The sequence below is a fragment of the Loxodonta africana genome, chromosome 11, assembly GCF_030014295.1.
Source record: "Loxodonta africana isolate mLoxAfr1 chromosome 11, mLoxAfr1.hap2, whole genome shotgun sequence".
Classification (NCBI taxonomy): Eukaryota; Metazoa; Chordata; class Mammalia; order Proboscidea; family Elephantidae; genus Loxodonta; species Loxodonta africana.
In genome coordinates, this window is record NC_087352.1 from 1,266,975 (window position 1) to 1,291,046 (window position 24,072).

Genomic DNA, 24,072 nt, shown 5'->3' on the forward strand with positions numbered 1-24,072 from the left:
TTCCATGTGAAAGCAAACCGCGGCTGGCTGTTTTCCGAGATTCAGAATGAGAAAAAGGCATTTGCAAGATCACCCACTGAGTACCAGTCTCCTTTACACTGCTCTATTTTTTGCACCATTGATACCATGTCTGGAACAGCTGAAGCCACAGGTGGCACTATTTTATTTTGGCCTCAGTAGTCCACTGTCAGCCTCCATGAATCATCTACCTTCTTCACAAGCCATACAGGACTGTTACACAGCGAATTTATTGGCACCAACACTCTAGCTTTTAGTGTGTCTTTAATCAAAACAGTAATCTCCTTTTGTCCACCATTATCCTATATTGTTTCAAATTAACAACATGAGTGGGTTTGAGCAGTTTGAATAGTCCCCATTTAGCACGTCCAGTCAACACTGGCCTAAGGGCAGGCTTACGCACCTTCAGTTTTAGAATATCAGGTGGAGAGAGACTCCCCGATTAGACATGACATCCATACCAATAATGCATTCAAGTGATGATGCAACTGCTTCCTGCCGGCTCTGTTTAAATCTCCCAGTTCTCATCCAGACTTCCCCTAAGGCCCATCAGCCACCGCATCCCCACACCCCCCAGTGTAACGTTAGTCTCCTTCAAGATTTTACTGACAGGTTTTGGGATTATAGTACATTAGGCTCCTGTATCCAGGAGCCCCAGGAAAGTCTCTTCCTCACCCCTGGGCGATTTTCCCCATACGCACGCATATGCCCTCAGGTCCCCTGTTAGGGGCTGGACCTGGCCCTCTTGTCAATCCCTGTCTTGATTGACTGGCTGAGCTTCTGCTTCAACTGGCCCAAGGTGGGACTTCCCATCATTACATTCTTCCACACTTGGGTGAATAGAACATACTAGTTTAGGACTCTCACTTTGGGTGACCAGCAGGAATGTTCATTGGTCTACCCAAACACCTGTAGTGTTGCATTAGGACCTTTTTTTCTACTCCATCAAAATCTACTATAGTCATCATGTTTTTTAGTAACCATCTAAAAATCTCTGTCCTGTTGTGGTAAGTTCTTTCCCCATTGCCTCTTACTCTATGAATCACCTTTATGTTTCTTGCATCTGTAAGACCCATGCGATGAAGCTGTGCCAACAGCTCCAACAAGGCTTCTCAGACTGTTGCTTTGTTTTGCAGCAGCAAGGTTACATGGAGTGCCCGTGTAGAATAAGTGCCCTCGGTTACCGTATCTACCATGACGTGTGTAAGGGGCATACTCATTGCCCTCGGTTACCGCATCTACCATGACGTGTGGAAGGGGCATACTCATTGCCCTCGGTTACCGTATCTACCATGAGGTGTGGAAGGGGCATACTCATTGCCCTAGGTTACTGTATCTACCATGACGTGTATAAGGGGCATACTCATTGCCCTCGGTTACCGTATCTACCATGACGTGTGGAAGGGGCATATTCATTGCCCTCGGTTACCGTATCTACCATGACGTGTGGAAGGGGCATACTCATTGCCCTTGGTTACTGTATCTACCATGACGTGTATAAGGGGCATACTCATTGCCCTCGGTTACCGTATGACGTGTGGAAGGGGCACACTTATTGCCCTTAGTTACTGTATCTACCATGACCTGTGTAGGGGCATACTCATTGCCCTTGCTTACTGTACCTACCGTGACGTGTGGAAGGGGCATACTCATCACCCTTGGTTGCCGTGTCTACCATGACCCGTGTAAGGGGCATAGTCATTGCCCTCGGTTACCATATCTACCATGACATGTGTAAGGGTCATACTCATTGCCCTTGGTTACCGTGTCTACCGTGACCTGTGTAAGGGGCATACTCATTGCCCTTCATTGCCATGTCTACCGTGACATGTGTAAGGGGCATACTCATTGCCCTCGGTTACCGTGTCTACCGTGACCCGTGTAAGGGGCATACTCATTGCCCTCGGTTACCGTGTCTACCGTGACCCGTGTAAGGGGCATACTCATTGCCCTCGGTTACCGTGTCTACCGTGACCCGTGTAAGGGGCATACTCATTGCCCTCGGTTACCGTGTCTACCGTGACCCGTGTAAGGGGCATACTCATTGCCCTCGGTTACCGTGTCTACCATGACCTGTGTAAGGGGCATACTCATTGCCCTTGGTTACACTATCTACCGTGACCTGTGTAAGGGGCATACTCATTGCCCTTGGTTACTGTGTCTACCGTGACCCGTGTAAGGGGCATACTCATTGCCCTTGGTTACCGCGTCTACCGTGACCCGTGTAAGGGGCATACTCATTGCCCTTGGTTACACTATCTACCGTGACCCGTGTAAGGGGCATACTCATTGCCCTTGGTTACCGCGTCTACCGTGACCCGTGTAAGGGGCATACTCATTGCCCTTGGTTACCGCGTCTACCGTGACCTGTGTAAGGGGCATACTCATTGCCCTTGGTTACCGCGTCTCCCGTGACCCGTGTAAGGGGCATACTCGGGTGAACATCCTGATCACCATAAAGCCCTTCCAGCATGGCTTCCACAAGCAGCACCTCAGAGTCTTCCTCTGGAGTGTTCCATTGAGTATTTACAGGGGGAGAGGGGCAGTTTCCATTCTCAGCGTAAACAACCCTCACTGCACATCTTATCTCCTCCACCAATCCGGCCACCTGCTCCGGGTTAACCTGCTGCGTAACTGGATCTTGTATCATCATTCCTGACTGTTCCATAGTGAGTGGTGGGTCTTGCATCAACCCAAACATACTCTTCCAGTCTGTAGCATTCAAAACTAAGGACACTGCCCCGAAATTAGTCGCTGTCACAATCCATTTTAGTAATAGTTCCTCGGAAGCTGACGACACCGATCTACAAATGGAAGCAACTCCTTTACACTTTACCCCCCGGTTTCAATAGTTTCTTGGTTTTGCCCGCTCCCCTCCCGGGCCACCTCTTGGTGACCAGCGATCTTAGGGGTACTTGTTGTTCCCTCACGATTTTTCCTTTTCAGGTCTGCCCTGAGATTAGCGGTCATACCTCCGACTGGACCGGATCTGGGCTTGGTACTTTAGTTCACCCCTATCTTGGTACTTTAATTGGCCCCTATCTACTTTATCCCTCCCCTGCAGCTATTGCTGATAACAGCAACCAAGGAAATGTATGTCCCACCCTTTCCGTATCACTCTGTATTTCCATATGTATCCAGCTAGCCAATTCCTCAGGAGTCAGACCCACCACTCCTAGTTCCCACGAATAGTTTTTGCATCGGGTAACTGATTGCACCGTAACAGCTGCTTCAATCCATGGGTGTTCTTTATCCAGAAACCAAAGGTTTCTCATTCTCCCGTTTATCCCTTTTTCCTAAACCACATATTCCACTGAGTCTGGATCACCACAGTGAATCCCGCCATTCTGACACCAACTAAATGCATAATTTCTTTTATAAGGATCAGCGGAAAGCTGGTTCCTATGAGGCGGAGGTTGAAGATGTCCAAACTGCTGTCCCACTCCATCATCTCTCATATCAATTTCCCCTCCTCCCCTCTGCAATCTCAAAAACCCATTTTCTATTTTAAAGCAAAACAAAGATGTTTATTCAAGGTTCAGTACAGTTTGAACTGGGAGCTATACAGCTCATGAAAATGAAACCATGTAGTCTGAGGCACGATAACCACACAAACATTTTTACAAGGTTTAGACAAAGAACAGGGGCTACCTACCATATTTGGGTTGGTTTTCAGGCAGTGAGGGAAGTTAGAGGTGGGCTTTCTCAAAGCAAGTGCTTGTTAGCGACTGGGGGTGACATACAGGTGAACTTCAGGTTACAGCTGTACGTGCAGGTGGGGGACATGGGGCATCACAGGACGATGACAGGGACATGCTGGTCTGGGAACTGCGTTCTCAAGCATGTTTTTTCCTGTGGTTCCATTATAAAGGAGCTTTTTCAATAATGCTGTGTGTCAAGACCCTCTGGGAACAGGCTGTGACACTCTGCCATCTGCTTGACCACAGAAAAATACTTCCTTTAGGGTATAATTTTAAAGATGGCTAAAGGTTAAGCACAGGACAGGAAAACTGCTGTTTTAAAATGAGGCTTGTTTTTAGGCCTGGGCCAGCGTCCCCGACTTACACCAAATGCCTCATATAACCTCAAGGTTCTGTCTCTCGCCTCAGTACTCTCCCTCCCGTCTTTGGGTTTGGTAACACACTGCAACGTCTCACAGAATTCACAAACTGTACCCATGAGGTAAATGAGTAATTTCTTTTATAAGGATCAGCACAGAGCTGGTTCCTGTGAGGCAGAGGTTAAAGCTGTCCCAAACGTCGAACTTTTCCAAGCTGCTGTCCCACTCCATCATCTCTAACGTCAACTGCTCCTCCTGCCCTTGGTATTCTCCCTCCCGTCTTTGGGTTTGGTAATTGGCTGCAATGTCACACAGAGCTCAGGAATGGTACTTACTTACGGCGAGTGGTTTATTAGGGGTGTGACAGGGTACAGCTCAGGCTCAGGCTCAACTCGGAAGGCACAGGAGCAACTCAGGATGCAGCTCTTTGATCAGGACAGCTTCCTCTCGCCCACTGTCACAGGGCCCTACTGGGGCCTTGATGCCACCAGGCCCTGCTGGGGGCCTTCTCGGGCAAGTGTTAGCTCCAAGGGTCAGCAAGCCCCAACCAGCCAACTTGTGCTGGTCTCCTGGTTCCTGCCATCTAGTGCCATTATCGCTCTTGCTACTCCTACACTAGTGTCTCCCTGCTTTCCGTGTTGTGTTACAGCTCCTCTCTCTCTCTCTCCCTTTAAGCCTAGTGGGGTGGCAAAACCGACCAATCCCCTCGTTAGAGTTCCACACACCTTATTTCCACAGTCCTACTCCCAAGAGGGTGCCATGCACCTCATTTACATTATTAGCAAATTATCCATTCCCCTCGGTGAGCCACAACTGCCTCATTTCATAGTCCCACCCAGGGGCGGATTAACCAGTAACCAACGTATGCACAGGCTTAATTGTGTTTACTTACTAATCTGTAGTAGACAATTTCACGTGGATTTCACCACATTAAAAGACGTGAACATTAAAAACAGGTCTACAGGGCTCTCTCTCTCTGGATCCTAGCTCCTCCGTGAAAACAAGGCCAGGCTGACCTGGCAGATGAGCCTAGTGACCTCAGCTAAAGCCGTTATGGCCGTCCAGCTCCCCGATGGCCCTCCAGCAGATTGCAGATGCAGGAGACCCAGGTGAGGTCATCTGAGCCTGGCCCAGGTCAGTAGGTCCGCTCAGCTAAGCCATAAATTTGTGAGAATAAATGATTATTCTTTTCAGCTTCTAAGTTTGGAGTGGCTTGTTACACAGCAACAGCTAACGATGCAGCCTTCCGGGCCCAGTTCAGGAAATACTGTCCATGAAGCCCCCTTTTGTAAGGATATAATGGACTCCAGCATGTTAATAAAAATTCCTACCACAAAGCAGCTCGTCGAACTTTATTCAAGCTGGCATTTTCCACATCTCTTCTATCAAGGCACCCTTCTGAACATTCATTAACATCCCCTGGGACTTTGTCAGCGGCTGTTGTTGGGTGCTGTTGATTTCAACTCATGGCGACCCCATGTGACAAAGTAGAGCTGCCCTGTGGGACAGTCCAGACTGTAATCTTTACCGGAGCAGATCACAGGGCCTCCTCTGCCAACCGCTGGGGGGTTTCGAGCTCAGGAGTGACCTGACTGAACCTAGATTTTAAAAGGATCTCTCTGGCTTCTGCATGGAGAACAGGCAACAAGGGGGCAAGACGTTAAGGGGAATCAGGGGGACTACTGCGATTTGGGGGGTAAGAGAAAGACCCCTCATCCTTTAGAAACAGCTTTCTTTTTTTTTATGATGTTTGTAAAGAAGAGAGAAGAGAGGTAAGGGGATTTTTGTCCTTTAAGAGCGGAGCGCCTCGGCCAGCCTTCTGGGCTGACAAGGCCAGGTGACGGGTCGGCTGAGACAGGAATGCAGGGGGCGGCTCCGGGCGGCAGGACGCGGCAGTGGAGCTCCTTCCCCGACGATGGGAGTGGCCGCGGCCCGCCCCCGCCGCGCCTGCGCAGCACCGTCCGCCGCTGCCCGCCCCCGCCGCGCCTGCGCAGCACCGTCCGCCGCTGCCCGCCCCCGCCGCTGCCCGTCCCCGCCGCGCCTGCGCAGCACCGTCCGCCGCTGCCCGTCCCCGCCGCGCCTGCGCAGCACAGTCCGCCGCGGGCACGGAGCCCGACGGTCCCCGCCGCCCGTCAGAGCTCTCGGTCGGGCCCAGAGCCAGGCGAGCCGGAGGGGTCGAGCGGCTGCCAGGTGGCGCCACCTCCCGGCCGGCCGGCCTCACTGCGCGGCTTGCCGAGGGCTGTCGGCTCAGCGATCGCGCCGGGGGTCGTAGGGAGGCCGCTCCGCAGGTCGGGGAGGGGGAAACGGGGGGCAGGGCCCGCTGCAGGACGAAGGGAATCGGCGCAGGAGCGGCTGGCGGTCTTCGCTGCTTCAATCCTCACAGCAGCCGCCCGTGCTGCCTACTGTCCCCCTCCACTCCGCAGGAAGGGAGTCGGGGCCCAGAGGGGTGACTCGCTCCGGCGTTCAGCCGGTCGGTGTCGGGGTGGGGTCTGAATCCAGGCTTTCCGGCTTCGGGGTGGGCTCCTCCTCGCCAAGGCGAAGGCGCCTCTTAACCTACAGAATTAGCCCGTTTGTAACTAGCACAGGGGGCAACTCACGAAGGTATCCGCACGTTAACCCTTGAGTCGGAGTTCGAGCCCCTCCCTGGGCAGAGGCTGCATTCTCTGTAGTCTGTATTAAGCGCAGGGATCAGGTTTCCCACCAGCACATGAATCATCACGTGGATTATGTTCAGGCTTAGAAAGCCATGTTCCCTTATGTACAGGTGACTCCTATTCGAGTACCTCCCACCCAGATCCCTTCCCGGACGCCACCGCCAGGCAGATGTGATGACCCTTCCCACCCCAGCAACCCAGCTCATACTGTAACATCACAGTTAAAAACAAGAACGATATTCAGTAATTATGTTTACTTGTCTGTCTTCAGTTCCGAAGCAAGGGCTGTGTGTAATTCATGGGTGTGTTTCCAGCAACAGGGCTGACACACAGTGGGGGCTCAGAAAATGTGGGGAAAGGGCGTTGGACATTTCGCCGTCTTGTCTGCACTGATCTGAAGATTTATGAAATCAAGCGTGGCTCAGCTCATTTTGCTCTCAAAAGGGTTAAATTCATGCCTATCACTCCTCACAATGGGAGGGGAGGGTGGCAGATGGGGGCAGACATGGACAGTTGGGGTTGGGGGAAGAAGGGGCAGGAGGATTTCATGGGTCCCGCGCAGGAAATCATGCCATCTCTTCCTGCCTCCCCTTAGGTTATGGGACTGGTGACCAGCAGAAGGTGATCACTGCTGGGCACCCTGAGTCCATGGTTCCTTTGCACAGCTGGGGCTGGGAGGGAGCTGCCTGTCCCAGGAGTTCGTTCCGAAGCCTCCTTGGCTTCTAGAGTGGCTGCTGGACTGACAAGTTCTCACCAAGAGAATATGAGCAGAAGTGAAGTATTCAGATCACTGCCGAGACAGGTTTTTTAAGAATCTAGTGTCAACAAGAAAAATTAATAGCAGACATCTTACTTTCATTTGAAGGTCTTTCTCACCCACAAAATCAATTATTAAATAAAAATTCCTGACCCAAATTAATCCTACCCAGCAGTTTTTTTTCTCACCCCATCTTGCTCATCTCATCTTTTCTTTCTGAAGCAGGCTTACTAAATTTGACTTTCAAAAGGTATAATGGCTGCAGGTGGGTAGGGCCAGGGACCACCTTGTGATCTGCTATCCCTTGGTTTCAGTAAAAGGGCAAGAATCAAAAAACTCCATTGCTGTCAAGTCCACTCGGCTCATAGCGGCCCTGTAGGATGGAGTAGAAGTCCCCCTTAGGGTTCAAGGAGTGGGTGGTGGATTCAAACTGCTGACCTTTTGGTCACAGGTGAGTGTTTAACCACTGCGCCACCAAGGCCCCAAAAGGGGGTGGAGGGCAGAGTTTAGTCAATCATGTTAAGATTAGCCAGTGGTTGATCTATTCTTCTCCCTCCTCTTCTCTTTATAAGCTTCATTGTGAATGGCCTAATTGAAGCCATTTGCTTTTTTTTTGGGAATCAGAATGCTCTCCCTATATGCACACAGAATAACAATACAGAATAAGCCTTATGTTTCCATTTCTTTGGGTTTTGATTATTTTGAACATTGGTAAGCCACAGTCTCCTCCCACCTGCCGGCTGTAAGTAAATCATTTCCAGCCCTGGGAAATAATTGTGCCACAAGATGGTCAGGGGTGTGTGATCACCACACAGAGGACAGCTGCCAACCAACCAGGACACCTGCGTGCAACTGTGGGGGTTATCTGATACAACAGCTGGTGTCACACTAACACGTCAGACACCCCCGCTTCCTCTCTACCCGCTGCCACGAGTCAATTCCGACTTACAGTGAGCCTACAGGATGGAGAGCTGTCCCATAGGGTTTCCAGGCTGTAGTCTTTACAGAAGCAGTCTGCCACATCCTTCTGCTGTGGAGAAGCTGGTGGGTTCAAATTGCTGACCCTTATGTTAGCAGCCGAGTGCTTTGCCACTGTGCCACCATGGTGCTTTCCCTTCCTCTCCTGCTGGGTGCTGTTCAGTCAATTCTGACTCGTAGCAACCCTATATGACAGGCTAGAACTGCCCCACAGAGGTTCCTAAACTGTAATCCTTATGGAAGCCGACTGCCACATCTTTCTTCCATGGAGTGACTGGTGGGTTCAAACTGCCGACCTTTCTGTTAGCAGCCAAGCACTTAACCATTGTGCCACCAGGTCATTCTGTAGTGAGTCTCAAATCCCTGATTGTGGTCCTGGCTTTACACAGCAGTCCAGGTTTTCTGTTTAGAAATTATCAGCATGATCCCCTCCATTTGTTATTTTGTCAAATTGTTAGACAAAAATTTAAATTCTCCCCATGTTCTTACAGGACAGCTTCTTCCAGGCTGACAGCTGGAGGCATTAAAACAGATCCTGAGTTTGTTTAGATCTTCCAGTGTGGTCTCGCAGACCCTTATGTACAGCGACTCTGCAACACTTAGTCTACAGCTGTGATTTAGGGCGTTCAGTGTGCCTACGGGCCACACGCACATCTTCGTACCCCTATCCTTTGGCCTCAGAATATGGAGGTGCACCTTGAGGCCAGTCTTACAGCCCTAGGTCTTCAGTGCGAATTCATGTGCTAATTACAAAACTGAACTATTTCTGCTGCACTCTGGGTGGACTTAAATTGGTAAGTGCCAGTTAGAAGGTTGGGGGAAGACACCGCCTCCATCTCTATCCTTCCTCCCTCTGACAATTCCCTGACATGGCACGGGGCCCAAGTTTTGGGTCCTTTTCTAAAGTAACCAGGCTTTTTCTGCAGGTTGACAACTTTACTAATTACTCTGTGTGTGTGTGTGTAGGCGCGTACATATATCCCTTATGAGTGTTTAAAATGAATCTCTGTTTCCTGTATGTGTGGGTGTGTGGCTCCCCTGTAGTGTGTAAGCCTGTGTGTGCTGTGTTTCTGTACCTGTGATCTCTCGTGTATCTGAGTGCTAGTCTGTGTGTTGCGGTATGCCACCTGTCTGTGAGTACGTGTCCATGTACGTTATGCTGCGCACCAGACTATGGATGTGAGCGGCTCCCCCGTCCCCGCCAGGATCCTTTCAGCTCTCAGGCAGTTTAAACAGATTCTTCTGCTGTGGCTGCTGCTACGGCCCCCTTCTCCAGAATTCACGATTAAGTAATTGCAGCACGTAAGCAGCGCCCCCCACATAGTCATCCTGCCAGGAACCCCTTCCAGGAGCTACCGAGGAAGATGGGTCCTGTGTATACTGACATATGTGCGATGCCATCCAGGCACCCAGAATGCGGGGGCTGCACACGCTGAACAGCCTGAGGGCAGAATGCCTTTTGCCAGTCTCTCTAGATGCTATGAGGAATGATTCCATGCTACTTCTAAACCCCTCTGATTTCTTTTTTCTTGAAAATATTATTATTTTTTAGGTCATCCTCCCACAGGGGCAGTGGCAAAACTGCCTGTTGACACCAAATATCCCTTCTCCCCTGCTTCTTTGGGTCAAGGACTCACTGATATTTGGTTAGGCACATGGCTATCCAGAATAAAGACTACATTTCCCAGCCTCCTTTGCAGCCACACGTGACCAAATTCTGACCAATGAAATAGGAACAAATTTTAAGTTGTGTACGTTCCTTTCTCCGGTGGCAGGAATAGATGAGTTGGGAATTAGGAGAAGATGGGACAGCAACAAAATGAAGGAGATGGAGATTGGTCCCTCACACTGAGGCGTCACTGTATCAGCATCTGATGATTATGTGAGACTTTACATGGAAGAAGAATAAACTTTCATCTTGTTTAAGCCACTGTTATTTTAGGCCTCTTTGTCCCAGCAGCAGAACATCATATTAACTAACACAAGAACAAAGAACAATCTCATGGGCCTCCAGCTATTAGCTAAGAGATTAAGCCTTACCCTGCCCAACCGCTACTCTGCCCAACCCTCTATTTTGCCCTCACTTACCCAGCTGGTCCCAACTCCTCCCATAATCCTCCAAACACTCCCCAAGTTTTCCACGAATTTAATGCACGTGTCTCAGTAGCCAATAGCAAAGGAAAATAAAATAAAAATAGGATCAGGGAAAGAGGGCCCTTGACATGCACATGGAGGAGGAATGACGGTGCCAGTCAGAAGCTGGAGCAGAGAGGTACCCTTCCTGCGGTGTCACATCTCATCCAAGCCGTAGTCCTCCTCAGGGAATTCCCCCATCACCACAACCGACGGCTTGACGAAGGCGCCGTACTTGGCCTGGCATTCGAAGTAGCGTTTCCCGTTCACGCTGCAGGGGATGATGGAGGAGGCATCATCACGGTTTTGACTCCCAGATGCTAGTCTGCATAGGCTCACCCAGCAGTACACATGTGGACTTACACACAGACCCACATATATGCCCCCAGAGACACAAAGATGCCGGAGTGGGAATGGTTGTTACCTGCCATCGTTTTTCCCAAGCGGCTCATCATAACGGACACCAATCCAGTAGCCAGGCTTGAAATCTGTGAGTCCTGCCCAGGGGAGAAATCCCAGTGAAACTTCCAGATCCAGCTCACCCCAGGTTCATGCCTGCCCGCTGAGTGTACGGCCTGTCTTGGCAGAAACCGCTCCTTGCTTCCTCCACTGCTACCACCCAGGGCCATCTCCATCTCCTGCCAGGACTAACACAGCAGCACCTTCACTGTTCTCCCTACTTCCACCCTGCCCCCTTCTTACCCACTCAACAGCCCAGCCAGACAGGTCTTTGTAAAATCTAAGGGAGACGGCACCACTGCCTTGCTTCAAATTCTTCAAAGGCTGCCCATCCCACTCGGCATAATATCCACAGTTTATGCTCAGCTGGTTTTTGACGAAGGTGCCAAGACAACTAAATGGTGACAGAGGTCTTTTCAGTAAACGATGCTGCAACAATGGAATGGCCACATGCAAGAGAATGACGCTGGACTCCAACCTCACACTACATAGAAAAGCCAACTCAAGATGGATCAAAGACCTAAAAACAGCTCTTGGAAGAAAACACAGGAGTCTTCAAGACCTTGGATTAGGCAATGGTTTCTTATATATAACGCCAAAAACATAAGCAACAAAAAAAAAGAAGGTAAACTCGACTTCATCAAACTTAAAAACTGATGGGCTTCAACAAGCATTATCAAGAGAAGAAAGACAACCCACAGAACAGGAGAAAATATTTGCAAATCATGTATCTATAAGGGAGCCCTGGTGGCACAGTGGATAACAGCTCAGTTGTTAACCAAAAGGACCACAGTTCGAGTCCACCAGCCACTCCTTGGAAACCCTATGGGCAGTTCTACTCTGTCCTATAGGGTTGCTATGAGTCTGAATCAACTCGACAGCAACAGATTAGTTCTATCTATAAAAAATAAATCTAGAATATATAAAAATCTCTCAGAAATCAACAATAAAAAGACAATCTAATTTAAAACAGACAAAAGATCTCAACAGACATTTCTCCAAAGAAGATACACAAACGGCCAATAAGCATGTGAAAAGGTGCTCAACAGGATTTATCGTGAGGGAATTGCAAGCCGAAACCACAATGAAGCACCAGCAAACCCGCTGTCATGGAGTCTATTCCAATTTGTAGACTCAAAGAGACCCTCAAGGACAGAACCCTAGGCTTCCAAGGGTGCAACCTTTATGGAAGCAGACCGTCACATCTTTCTCCCGCGGAGTGGCGGGTGGGCTTGAACCACCGACCTTTAGGTTAGCGGCTGAGTGCTTAACCACCACATGACCAGGGCTCCTCTGACAACCACAGGATGGCTGTAAGTGTTGGCAAGGATGTGAAAAACTGGAACCTCCTGCAGTGCTGGTGGGGATGTAAAATGGCGCAGCTGCTCTAGAACACAGCCTGACAGCTCTTCAAAAGGTCAAACGCAGTTACCGTATTACCCAGCAATTTCACTTCCAGGTACAGAGAGATGAAAACGTATGTCCACACAAAAACTTACACATGAATAATCAGAGCAGTATTATCCGTAACAGCCCCAAAGTGGAAACAGCCCAAGTGTTCATCAACCGAAGAACAGATACAGAAAATGTGGTCTAACTACACCATGGAATATTATTCAGCCGTAAGAAGAAACGGAGCACTCACACACGTGCTGGATGCAACATGCGTGAACCTAGAAAACACCACACTGAGTAAGAAGCCACTGATATGAAACGTCCAGACAGGCAAATCCACAGAGACAGAAGGCAGATTAGCGGTCGCCTAGCACTACGGCAGCTGCGGGCAGTGGGAAGGGACTGCTAATGCGTAAGGGTTTTTTTTTGGGGTGATAAGAATGTTCTAAAATTGCAACTGCGGTTACACATTTCTGTAAATATATTAAAAACCAATGAATCGTACACGTTAAATGTGGAAATTATCTGGTATGTGAATCATATCTCAAAAAAGCCTTTATTACAAAAAACCCACACTGTTCCCCACTGTCTCCACCGCCCTTCATGGTCCAGCCCTGCCCATGTCCCGAGCCTCCTCTCTCCCCTCACTCATTCTCCCCACCAGTCTGCCTCCTTCCTCTGCTTCAAACACCCCAAGCTTGTTCCTGTCTCACAGCATTTGTACTTGCGATTCTTTCTGGCTGGAACACTCTTCTCTACCTTTTCACTGGCTCACTTCTCCCTTTCCTTCAGGTAATTCCTCCATTTGGAAGCCCTCCTGGATTACTCTCAAAGATATGTCTGAAACTTCCTCTCAGCTCACACACCCCACTAGGCTTCCCTCTTCTCAGCCTGGACCACTCGGCCTGTTTCCCCATCACAGCTCTGACTGCTATGCCCTGTGCTTCCCAGAGTTCTGATCACTCTGGCCTCTGCCTCCCCCATCCCAGCCTGGAACCCTCTGCTTGTGTTTCCCCATCACAGCCCACCCTCTCCGCCCATGCTTCCCATTTCCCTGCCCCGAACACTGTAGGCTGTCACTGTTAACTGGATTGGGATCTCCATGAATGCTGGCCCCCAGCACTGCCCACTTCAGAGCAGGGCATAGACTTGGCCTCAGTGAGTCTGTGTGGAATGAACGAACAGGGTCCCTCTCAGGCTTGGGACCTAGCACTCCGTGGGCCACATACCTACATACATGACGGTGCCCCGGCGACAGGGCTGCCCGGATGCCCGCACCTCACAGCGGCTCCCCACAGTGATGGCGGCAGCCTGGGTCCTCTCCTCGGCGAGGCGCTGGGCAGCCCCGGCCTCCTGCTGTGCCCGCTCCTCTTCATTGTACCGGCCAAGCTTGCTGCGCTTCAGGAAGGAGCGAACGGAGTCTGTAGGCAGGGCAGGGGGCAGGGGTCAGACGCCGGCCCTGGGTTGGGGCCTGACGCTGGCCCTGGGTCGGGGCCTCTGGCCTAATGAGATACCACTCCATCCACACATGGCAGATATTTGTAGAGAAACTCTTCAGCTCTGGGTGTCAAAGAGCTCACCTGAGCCCCAGGGTGCTCCCACCACTGCCCCAGCCCCTCCCCCGGACTCCTGGGGCCTCCCGGCAATCCAGAAACTAAAGGGAGGAGGGGTGCCACCTAGTTCCAGCCTTTCACATGACCCTACCTTCCCAAGTCCCTTCGTCTCACATCCACCTTCATCTGGCCCCCGAAACCTCCACATCTTCTCCGCTGTACACATCTGACCTGTCCTCACATGCCTACACTCATCACCACACCACCCTGCCTGCTCCACGTACTCTGTCCACCCATACCCCCCCATGCCCCCGTCTGACCCTGAAGCCCCATGCCCCGGGCCTCCTAATGCCCCCCTGCTCTCCTGTGCCCCTATCGCACCCCACAACGCCTAACACCTCCCAGCCCACATCTGCACCCCGTACCCTGTCCACCCATGATTCTTCCCCCACATACCCATCTGTTCCTGTCCCCAACCCCATCCTACCCCCATCCTTCCATGCCCGTTTGCCCCCACCGTCCATACCACTGACCTCCCCAAAATGCCCATCTATCCCCACACAGCCACATCCACCTGTGCACCCTCCCTCTGGCCCCCAGCAGCCCTACCATCCCCGTGCACTCTGCACCTTGTCTCTGGTCATAGGCTTCCTGTGATATCTTGTATTTCTCCACTCTGGACACGTCCTCATACTCCCCAAGGCGGGCACCGCTGTGGTCAATGACCTGTGGCGAAGAGAGGAAGGTCAACGGGGACGAGGTCTCCCAGCTCTGTGACCTCCTCCTGCTTGGCCTTCCTCTCCACTGACCCTTCACGTTTGTTCGCTGTGGTCACTACCTGGCTAACTTCTAGTCCACACGCTGAACACAGCTAAAACTGGGACCTTTTCAGACTTGGCTCACAGGTATAACACTGGCACAGCACAGATGCCCAAAAACAACAACAAAAAAACAAAACTGTTGCTGTCGAGTCAATTCCGACTCATAGCGACCCTACACGGCAGAGTAGAACTGCCTCATAAAGTTTCCAAGGAGCGGCTGGTGGATTTGAACTACCGACCTTTAGGTTAGCAGCCCAATAGTTATCAAACAAATGAAAGGAGAAAGAACCAGTTCTTTGTACACACTGGCTTCTGGAGTCAGGCAGGCTGAAGTCCAAGTTACAGCTGCAGCTGGTCTGCAGAATTCCATCCTGAGGCTCTTTTCTGTAAAATGGGAATCTTTTCAGTCTTATCTATGGATTCAACTTATATCAACAAAAGATCCGCTGAAGTTGTTTCCTGTGCTACAGATACAACAGTAAACAAGACAAAGAAACATTTCTGTCCTCGTGGCACTCTGGAGGAAAAAGGTAGACAACGAAGCTGCCCAAGAGGGAAAATGTGGAGTATGTAAACAGTCGATAAGAGCTGAGATCAAAAATCTCTGGAAGCTCTGGTGGTGCAATGCTTGAGAGCCACAGCTGCTAACCAAAAGATGGGCAATTGGAACCCACCAGGTGCTCCTTGGAAACCCTATGGGCCAGTTCTCCCCTGTCCTTTAGGGTCACTATGAGTTGGAATCGACTTCACGGCAGTGGTTTTTTTTTTTTTTTTTTAAGGACAAAAACCAAATAAAGCAAAGAAGAAAAAAGACAAAAGGCTGAATTTTATATTGACACGCTTCACTCACAAAACCCCATTTTAACTACAGACTGGAAAGAAAGGGTGAGCTATGTGGGATACAAATGGGCCCTAAGGCAGAGCCTGCCTGGGACGTCTGAGAAGCAGTGTGGCCAGTGCACACTGAGTGAGAGGAGGGGGGGAAGGAGGATGCTGTGAGCTGACACACACAGAGGTCCTGTGTATTCCAGCTTCTTCCCAACAAGTCCAGGCTCAATGCTCAACCTAATCCACCTCACACTCTTCCTCCGCCTGGCATGTCCTCCCCACCTCTTCTCCTAGGTCACCCTTCAGGTCTCAGGTCACCCACTCCTCCAGGAAGCCCTTCCTGATACTCCCAGGTGGGGTCAGGCACTTCCTCTGGGCTTTTCCCATCCCAGCCCAGACCACTGTGGGCTGTCACTGTTTGGTGATGAGTCTGTCTCACTCCATGCTGAACTGGGGCTCCAGAAAGGCAGGGCCTATCTTGGATATCACACGGTGCAGAGCACAGCAAATATGTACTGAATAAATAAATAACTGGCAAGGAGGGGGACCAGGTAGCGAAGCCTCACGTGGATGCGGCAGCCATCGTCCACAGGGTACGACCCCAGGAGTGCGTCTTCCTGGTCCAGCTTGCTGTAGAATTTGTCGTCAGCTCCATAGAGCTCCAGTTCCATGCATGATGCGGGGCTGCCCACCACCAGCTCCAGTTTACACTGCGGGGAGGGGTCTAGATGAGTGGCTCTGCTCTCCGCCTTGAGGCTGCGTCCCTTGTACCAACAACTATCGCCTAATTCTGGGTCCTACTCCCGCACCCCTCAGGTTCGTTCCACCCGGTCCTGGCCATCCTGGGTCCCGACACTTCGGCTCTTGCCCGGGTTCTCAGCAACCTCGGGTATCTTCCTGGCCCCACCCTTACTTTCAGGAGCCCGATTCCCATCTCGGAAACCTCGGACGCCTCCGGCCCGGCCCCCTCCGCTCTCCGGCCCCTCCCCACGTTGGGGTCCCCATCTCTTCTTTGTCCCACCCCTCAAACCCACACGCCCCGCCTCCTCCGGGCCCCGCCCCCGCGGCCACACCTTGAGCTCAGCGATGGTGAGGCTGCGACTGTACCGCTTCTCAGAGCGAAAGCTGTTGAGGGTGCTGCTGATGAAAACGGTCACCGTGGGCGCTGAGACCCCGGTCACCTCCATCTCGTCGCGCCCTCCCGGGACTCTCAGCCCAGCTCAGCCGCCTCACGCCGGCCCCGTAGCCTCCGGCCGCCGCTTCTGGACCGCCAGTCCCTCCCCCTGCTCCCGGGCCTGGCCAATCCACGCTCTCCGGCAGAGAGAGCCAGCCAGTCGCCGCCGTCCCCCTGGGCGGGCCCAGCCGGTCCTGCGAGGTCTTCCACGGGTCCCAGTTCCTCCAATAGCAGCCCTGGAAACGACCAGGGCGGGCGGAGCCTGAAGCCGAGAGCAAAGACTGGCAAGAGTTATCCCCGCCCCTCTAGGGCAGCCTCGCGCATGTGCGCCGGCCTTCAGCCAAGCCAAGAGCTATGGCTTCCCCCATTTAGGCTCAGCGCCTTGCGGGCTATTCTCTGTTCTTGTATGAGATTCATACTATTCTACAAACTAGGCAAGCGAGGCCGGGAATGGAAGGAATTACTCTAACCCGCTGCCGTCGAGTCGATTCCAATCATAGTGACGCTACAGGACAGAGCAGAACTGCCCCATAGGGTTTTCAAGGAGCGCCTGGGGGATTCGAACTGCATCCTCTTCCTTAGCAGCCGTAGCAGTTAACTAGTTAACCACTACGCCACCAGGGTTTCCGGAATTGCTCTAGGATTCCAAAATATTGAGCAAGTAATTAACCAAACCCGAGCGACGCGGGAGCCCAAGCACAAAGCAGCTACGAACCTGTGTGAGAAGCTCCGCCCTCTTCTGCGAAGCAGCCCGGCCTGAGCCTTCCCGCGACCTGTAGCGCGGCGGAGCATGCGCAGAAGGCCTGGCGGGCGGCGGGCGCGTCGCTATGGAGCCGGACGGGACGTATGAGCCGGGCTTCGTGGGTATTCGGTTCTGCCAGGAATGGTGAGGCCGGTAAGGGGGTGCGGAGGGGCAGCAGGAACGGCCTCAGGACTGACCTCTGAGCTCCCCTCTCCGCAGTAACAACATGCTGTACCCCAAGGAGGACAAGGAGAACCGCATCCTCCTCTACGCGGTGAGTGCCGGCTTTCGGGGCCCCCGACTTCCCGCACCTGCCCGCCGCTCCCCAGCCTGGCCCCGCCCCGACGTGTCCTCCACGTGCACCCGGCTCTCCCGTCTCGCCCGCCCCCGAGGCGACCCTCGTTCCCTCTGGGGAGAGCCCGCCCCCACCTCCCTTCCATCGGGCGTCTGACGGTGACCGCCTCCCTCCCGCCCCCCTCGCTGTCCCGCAGTGCCGGAACTGTGATTACCAGCAGGAGGCCGACAACAGCTGCATCTACGTCAACAAGATCACGCATGAAGTGGAGTGAGTGGCGGGACCGGAGCCGAAGGGGGAGCGGAGCGCCAGGGGTTTTGGCCGGGGGGGTTCGCTCTGAGCCTATTCCCCCTCCTTCCGCAGCGAGCTGACCCAGATCATCGCTGACGTGTCCCAGGACCCCACACTGCCGCGGACCGAGGACCACCCGTGCCAGAAGTGAGCGCCCCCTGGGACTGGGCTCGCCCTCACCAGAGGCCAGGGAGGGTGGAGGGAAGGGTGCGACAGGTGCTGAGTGGTAAAGCTGTTCCTCCAGGTGCGGCCACAAGGAGGCGGTGTTTTTCCAGTCACACAGCGCACGGGCCGAGGTGAGTGGCAAGGCAGGGAATCCTGTCCTTCTCCTGGGTGGGGGTGCCAGTATTGGCTGGAGTGCCTTTCCAGTGAGCCCTCCTGAGCTGACCTTTACTGGTGTAAAGAACCCTGTAGTCTGATCTTTTGTGGGAGGAACTACTGGATGGAGAGTTCCATGCTCCACCTTCCTGGGGGCCTGGACCTTCCTAACTGTGAGCCCTTTCCTCCAGGACGCCATGCGCCTCTACTACGTGTGCACGGCCCCACACTGCGGGCACCGCTGGACTGAGTGATCGCCTCAGCCTCCGTGCCCCCGTGTGTGATAAACGAGCGGGTGTCTGTGAGTACGTTTCCTGTGTTTATTTGCCTCTCAAACGGAGGACACCAGGTGCACGTCTCAGGCCGTGCGGTGCAGGGCGCGGTGCTGCGCGTAGGCGTCGGGTCGAGAGCTGGTGAAGCCGCAGTCCTCGCACACGTGCAGCTTCTCCCGGCGCTCACGATAAGCGTAGCTGGCCGGCTGCCCGTGCACCTTGGCGAGGTGTGCTTCCAGTGAGCAGCGCTGCGTAAACGCTTTGCCACATGATCCACAGCGGAACGGCCGGATCCCTGACCCCCGGGGCACGGATGGGGACAGGATGATTAGGGCAGTGGGCTCCAATTCAAAGCTGCCCACCTTGTTCTCGTACGTCGGGTATCCTTTTGCTCCGTGCTTTCTGGTCAAGTCTGCCCATGACCTACTACTCTGAACACATGAGCCAGACACCTGTGTCCCCAGCCCCCCCACACACCAGGATGTTCCTTTGCCTGGTGGTGGGGGAGGGAGGTGTTTCCTTGTACCCTCTAATCTGGGATGTAAAGCCTGTGGCCAGCGCTTCTCTGCATTTCATGTCCCTCCCCAGGCTGAGCCCTGCCTCTGCCTTGGGGCTTCCGTACACCCACCCATGGGGGTATGAGGTATACCACGTCCCAAGTGTCCTGTTGGCCTTGTCCCTGCCCCACATACACAAACACTGTAAACTCCACATCCCCAGGTGCATCCCTTCATCTTATTCCGCCCCACCTGATGCTTTGCTGCCCCTCCCTGTCCCTGTCACAGCTCACCTGTGTGTGTCCTCATATGGCGCTTGAGATCAAAGGCGTCGTGGAAGCCCTTGCCGCAGTAGTGGCACACGTGGCGGCGTGCCGGGTTATGGCACTTGAGGTGGCGCGTCAGCATGCGCTGCAGTGGGAAAGCCTTGGTGCAGAGCGGACAGCCAAGTGCCCTGGGGCCCTTGGGAGCTATAGGTACAGTGCCCTGTGTGGGCTGTGGGGGGACGTGAGAGTTAGCTCCTCTGGCCCGACCCTGCCCACACTCCATCACTCCACAGGCCAAGGGGGTCTGGGAAGGCTAGAGACTGCTGTTAGTGTGCAAATGCCACGCTCCCTACGACCTTCCCTCACCACCTCCTTCGCCCTTCGCCCTTACCGTGCTTTATATTTTTTCATACCAGAAAGATTTCCCTGTCAAGTCGGTTCTGACTCATAGTGACCCTGTAGGACAGAATTGAACTGCCTCCATGGGGTTTCCAAGAAGCAGCTGGTAGATTCTAACTGCCGACCTTTTGGTTAGCAGCTGAGCTCTTAACCACTGCTCCACCCGGTCTTTATAGCCTTTGTAGCACTTAGCGTTTTCTGATAAACTGTATTCTCTTCTAATGTTTTTATTTATTTTTCTAGTTTTCACTAAAGCTGTTGTCATTTAATTGATTACGACTCGCAGTGAGGCTGCCTCTCACTGGAACAGTGACTGACTCTCAGTAAACAGTGGAATGGTTTTGAGCACATCCGTGTTGTAGCAGGTGCTTGCCTTTCAGTGTCTGCACAGCTGCAGTATCCATTCCACTGAGAGCCCCCTGTCATACTCCTGTCACCTATTCAGGTCTGCTGACAAAGTCAGTCACCATCCACTGGTTGGCTTGAGTCCTGTTCTGTCCCACTGGGCAAGACAGCATACGAGTCAGGGACCGTGGATACCGCCCTAGGGAAGTGGAGCTTGGGATGAGCCCTGACTGTGTGCTCACTCCTGGGAAAGGGAGGACGCTCAGCAGAGGGAAGAGTGCCTGGAAAGACCCCGAGGCAAGAGGCGCATGCAAACTGCCCCCAAGAGAAAAGGGCTGTCAGTTCAGCTGAGACAGAAAGTGAGCAGGGCTGAAACAGCAGGGTCTTGTGGTCTGTTTAGAGACTCACCGCTCCCCAATGGTCCCCAGGGCTGGATGACTGCTGTGTTGGTGGTCTTCCCAGGCTGCTGCAGTCTGGGGAGAGAAGCCAGAACGTGATGCTTTGCGTGGACCCAGGCCCTCACCCCCAGGCCCAGTGAGGGGCCCACCTGGGACATAAGCATCTCCCCGGAGCTGGTCAGGCAGGTGGCTCCAGTTGGGTGGCTGCGGACGCCGACTCCTGACCAAGAAGGCACGGGGCATTGCCTCCAGGAAGGGTGAGCTGGCTCCAGGCACACACGGGCTTGTGCTGGCACCTGCTGCTGGACTTCAGCCCTGGACAGCTAGCCCTGGTGGGGAGGGAGGGAGAGCTTGGAGGAGCCTGCTCTCCATGCAAATCCTGTGACGAGCTGGGAAGCCACTGACCTCTGCGGTGGGGCCCACTGTTCATCTCCTGGCACAGGTGTCTGAGGACAGTCCCCAGCCTCCAGGGGCAGATATGCCCTAGGACCTCCCATGGAGGGTCAAGCAAGGGCAAGAAGGGGGCCCAGGCATCTCCTGGAGGTGGGGAGAGGAACACAGACCCCAGGGGGCCTAAGTTTCTCCCCATGGCACCAGCAGGGCGGAGGGCCTGAATGTCTTTGCCAGGCAAATCAGTCGCCACCTGACCTCCAACGGCCTGGGAAGTTTAATGGGGCAGCCTGCTGGGTATTCAAATCTCAGCAGCTGTCTGGAGGCAGGGGAGGGGGTGACTGTGATTGCTGGGTTCCAGACTCTGGAGGGAGTCCGATGAGGTCCACAGGCAAAGTGAGGCCCAGGCTTTGCATCCTCAGGTAGGGGACTCCATTTCTCTGATCTTCAGATGCCCAGAGTGGACATTACATTGGAAATGCTGTTTAGGTGTGATGGGCATTAAAATACTAGATTGTTAATATTGTACCCCTGCTGACTGCCTGGGACACTGCCCCCCGCCAACCTGTACCATGGTCCAGGAACTAAAGGGGGTCGCCTGACATACCCAGGGGCTCCCAAGACCCTACCCCAGCACCCTGGCCAGGCTCTGTACTGATGGTCAGTGTCTAGGCCTTATCAGAGATTAAAGATTTTGAATATTCCCTGTGTGGTTATTTTCTTTCATTTATTCAGCCAACAGTTTTCTGAACTCCACCTATAGGCCAGGCCTAGACTCAATGAAACAATTGACACAAATAGCCACGACACCGACAATCATGAAGATGGCACAGGACCAGGCGGCTTCATTCTGTTACACATAAGGTCACCATGAGTCAGAGCTGACTTGAAGGTGACTTAACAAAGCTCAGCACTGAAAGTGAACACATAACAGCCCATAGGGGACATGCCAGTCATGTGACAGTTCTGAAGGGTCACGGCTGTGGCAGGGAACCTGGGCAGGAGTGATGGGCCGCGGCGGGGGACCTGGGCAGAGCGGATGGGGCTGTGGCGGGGGACGTGGGCAGAGCGGATGGGGCTGTGGCGGGGGACCTGGGCAGAGCGGATGGGGCTGTGGCGGGGGACGTGGGCAGAGCGGATGGGGCTGTGGCGGGGGACCTGGGCAGAGCGGATGGGGCTGTGGCGGGGGACCTGGGCAGAGCGGATGGGGCTGTGGCGGGGGACCTGGGCAGAGCGGATGGGGCTGTGGCGGGGGACCTGGGCAGAGCGGATGGGGCTGTGGCGGGGGACCTGGGCAGAGCGGATGGGGCTGTGGCGGGGGACCTGGGCAGAGTGGATGGGCTGTGGTGAGGATGCACAGGGGCTACGGGGGCCCAGAAGAGGTTCCTGATCCAGCCTAGGGTTTCAGGGACAGCTTCCTGGATGTGAGGAAGAAGAGGTTTTAGGTGAAAGGGAAGCATGTTCCAGGCAGAGGGAAAAGTTTGTACTAAGGTTTGGTGGTAGAAGGAATATTCATTTATTCGCTTTCCCTGAGGGTCAGGCCCACTGATTCATTTTAGGAAGTAATGGGCTCTAGTGTTCTAGTTGGCTAGCACAGAGCTTTGGAGGCCCAGGGTAGGTGTGACATGCAGGGGGGTGAGCTGTGGTGACGAGTGGACTCCCTGCAGATTGGGAGGACCAGTGTATGTCCTCCTAGGGCAGCTGGTTTCTGTGTCGTTGCTGAAAACACATCAGGTCCCCTCTCCATGCTGCCGCGCCCGCTCTGTGCCCTAGCAGGCTCCAGGCTGGTGGGCGGCGTTGCCTGCGCTCCAAGCTCTCTGGCTTCCGATGGGAACTCCACAGGAGATGGAGTGTGGAAGGGGAGTAAGGTCAGGGTGTTGATTCCCCGAACTCCCTTCCCGTGGGGTTGCCAGGGGCTGGCTGATTCCTTCTAAGGTCACAGCTTTCCTGCAGGCAGGCCTCTCCTCAGGGCTTGCTCTTCTGGGTTCCTGCTTGCTCTCCTCATGCCTCGTGTGCAGGGGATGGTCACAGCTCTCTTCTCGTGCTTGTCCTTGCGGTTTCCCTGTTCTCTGTCTATACCTGTGCACAGGGCCCTTTTGTCAAACCCTCCTTGAAATATTCCGTGTGCGCAGCCTGTCTTCTTCCTGCTGGGATCCTGCTGGTTTACACACCTCGTGTGCACGTGCATCCCTCCCCACCCATATTCCTGTACCAGCAGTAGCTTCTTAACTGGTTTTTCCAAAGAGGGGGAAGTCCGGTCCTTCTGGGGCTGAAGAGCTTGAAGTGGAAGACAAGCTGGCTCCTCTCTACCTACCAGTCCACCCTTCTTTCTTGCTGAGAAGACCCCGATTTTGTTTCCATAGCAACGTGTCCAGGTGGCGGGGAGGGGTGGTTAGTCCAAGTAAAACAAATCAATCTCCATTCCTTTCGCCCAAGTCTGATCTGAAGAAGAGGGCCGTGACCCAGGAGACCTCCTCTTGGAAACCTCTGAGAAGGATCTGCACCCCTACCCCGTGGCGGCTGCCCTGCTTCCGGCCTTTGCTCCTGGTTGGTTGAGAGTAGACTGCTAGGTGCTACAACAGCCATGTTACAACTATGAGGTGCTAAGATGGAGGACAAACAGACTCAGAGGATGATGGAGCAGGAGAGGAAGAGGTTGGGCCCGTGATGGCATAATCAATAATAAATGTCCTTACTTACAGGGGCTTTGGCCCCGGTAGGCCAGGTGTTTGCAGAGATAAAGGCTTTACAGGACAGAGGCCCAAGGTGGTCTCCTGGGTATCCAGGGGACTGGACATCACCTCTTGCCTTGGCAGTTCTTGGACAAGGCGACTGAGGCCAAGCTAGGCAGGGGCAGGAAGAGTGAGGTCTTCAGCCTTTATTTGGTGGTGGGGGAGGAGGGGCTTGGGCCAGAAGCCGCCTAGCAGAGGTCCAGCCCTCCGTAAGTCTTGGACTATCCAGGCTTCCTGAGGCAGGGAGAACGAGCCTTGAGAAATAATATTGGACATCTTCCCAAACACCAAGAGACT

General features: G+C 53.4%; 3 protein-coding genes across 3 annotated transcripts; 1 reads left to right on the forward strand and 2 right to left on the reverse strand.

Moving 5' to 3' along the window:
* Positions 1 to 10,596: 10,596 nt before the first annotated feature.
* On the reverse strand, positions 10,597 to 17,244 carry TBCB (tubulin folding cofactor B). Its single transcript, XM_023541521.2, has 6 exons — positions 16,730 to 17,244; positions 16,223 to 16,366; positions 14,637 to 14,733; positions 13,684 to 13,875; positions 11,025 to 11,097; positions 10,597 to 10,871 (listed from the first exon to the last, which is right to left on the reverse strand). The coding sequence occupies exons 1-6, from the start codon at positions 16,841 to 16,843 to the stop codon at positions 10,757 to 10,759; spliced, it is 735 nt and encodes a 244-aa protein (XP_023397289.1). The 5' UTR covers positions 16,844 to 17,244; the 3' UTR covers positions 10,597 to 10,756.
* Positions 17,245 to 17,490: 246 nt separating this feature from the next.
* Positions 17,491 to 18,781, forward strand: POLR2I (RNA polymerase II subunit I). Its single transcript, XM_003422303.4, has 6 exons — positions 17,491 to 17,716; positions 17,792 to 17,846; positions 18,064 to 18,137; positions 18,231 to 18,305; positions 18,403 to 18,454; positions 18,668 to 18,781. The coding sequence occupies exons 1-6, from the start codon at positions 17,658 to 17,660 to the stop codon at positions 18,728 to 18,730; spliced, it is 378 nt and encodes a 125-aa protein (XP_003422351.1). The 5' UTR covers positions 17,491 to 17,657; the 3' UTR covers positions 18,731 to 18,781.
* A 53-nt stretch (positions 18,782 to 18,834) lies between these two features.
* OVOL3 (ovo like zinc finger 3) lies at positions 18,835 to 21,031 on the reverse strand. The gene is made up of 4 exons (XM_010601619.3): positions 20,803 to 21,031; positions 20,664 to 20,728; positions 19,539 to 19,740; positions 18,835 to 19,043 (listed from the first exon to the last, which is right to left on the reverse strand). Exons 1-4 carry the CDS (start codon positions 20,894 to 20,896, stop codon positions 18,835 to 18,837), a joined length of 570 nt encoding a protein of 189 aa, XP_010599921.1. The 5' UTR covers positions 20,897 to 21,031.
* Positions 21,032 to 24,072: the final 3,041 nt, after the last annotated feature.

Coding starts and splice junctions, on each gene's coding strand:
- TBCB (XM_023541521.2), bottom strand. CDS start 16,843: ATGGAGGTGACCGGGGTCTCAGCGCCCACGGTGACCGTTTTCATCAGC. Junction 16,367..16,729: donor TCACCATCGCTGAGCTCAAG/GTGTGGCCGCGG, acceptor CCCTCCCCGCAG/TGTAAACTGGAGCTGGTGGT. Junction 14,734..16,222: donor ACGATGGCTGCCGCATCCAC/GTGAGGCTTCGC, acceptor TCTTCGCCACAG/GTCATTGACCACAGCGGTGC.
- POLR2I (XM_003422303.4), top strand. CDS start 17,658: ATGGAGCCGGACGGGACGTATGAGCCGGGCTTCGTGGGTATTCGGTTC. Junction 17,847..18,063: donor ACCGCATCCTCCTCTACGCG/GTGAGTGCCGGC, acceptor GCTGTCCCGCAG/TGCCGGAACTGTGATTACCA. Junction 18,455..18,667: donor CACACAGCGCACGGGCCGAG/GTGAGTGGCAAG, acceptor CCTTTCCTCCAG/GACGCCATGCGCCTCTACTA.
- OVOL3 (XM_010601619.3), bottom strand. CDS start 20,896: ATGCCCCGTGCCTTCTTGGTCAGGAGTCGGCGTCCGCAGCCACCCAAC. Junction 19,741..20,663: donor CTGGGGACCATTGGGGAGCG/GTGAGTCTCTAA, acceptor GTCCCCCCACAG/CCCACACAGGGCACTGTACC. Junction 19,044..19,538: donor CCATATGAGGACACACACAG/GTGAGCTGTGAC, acceptor CCCGGGGGTCAG/GGATCCGGCCGTTCCGCTGT.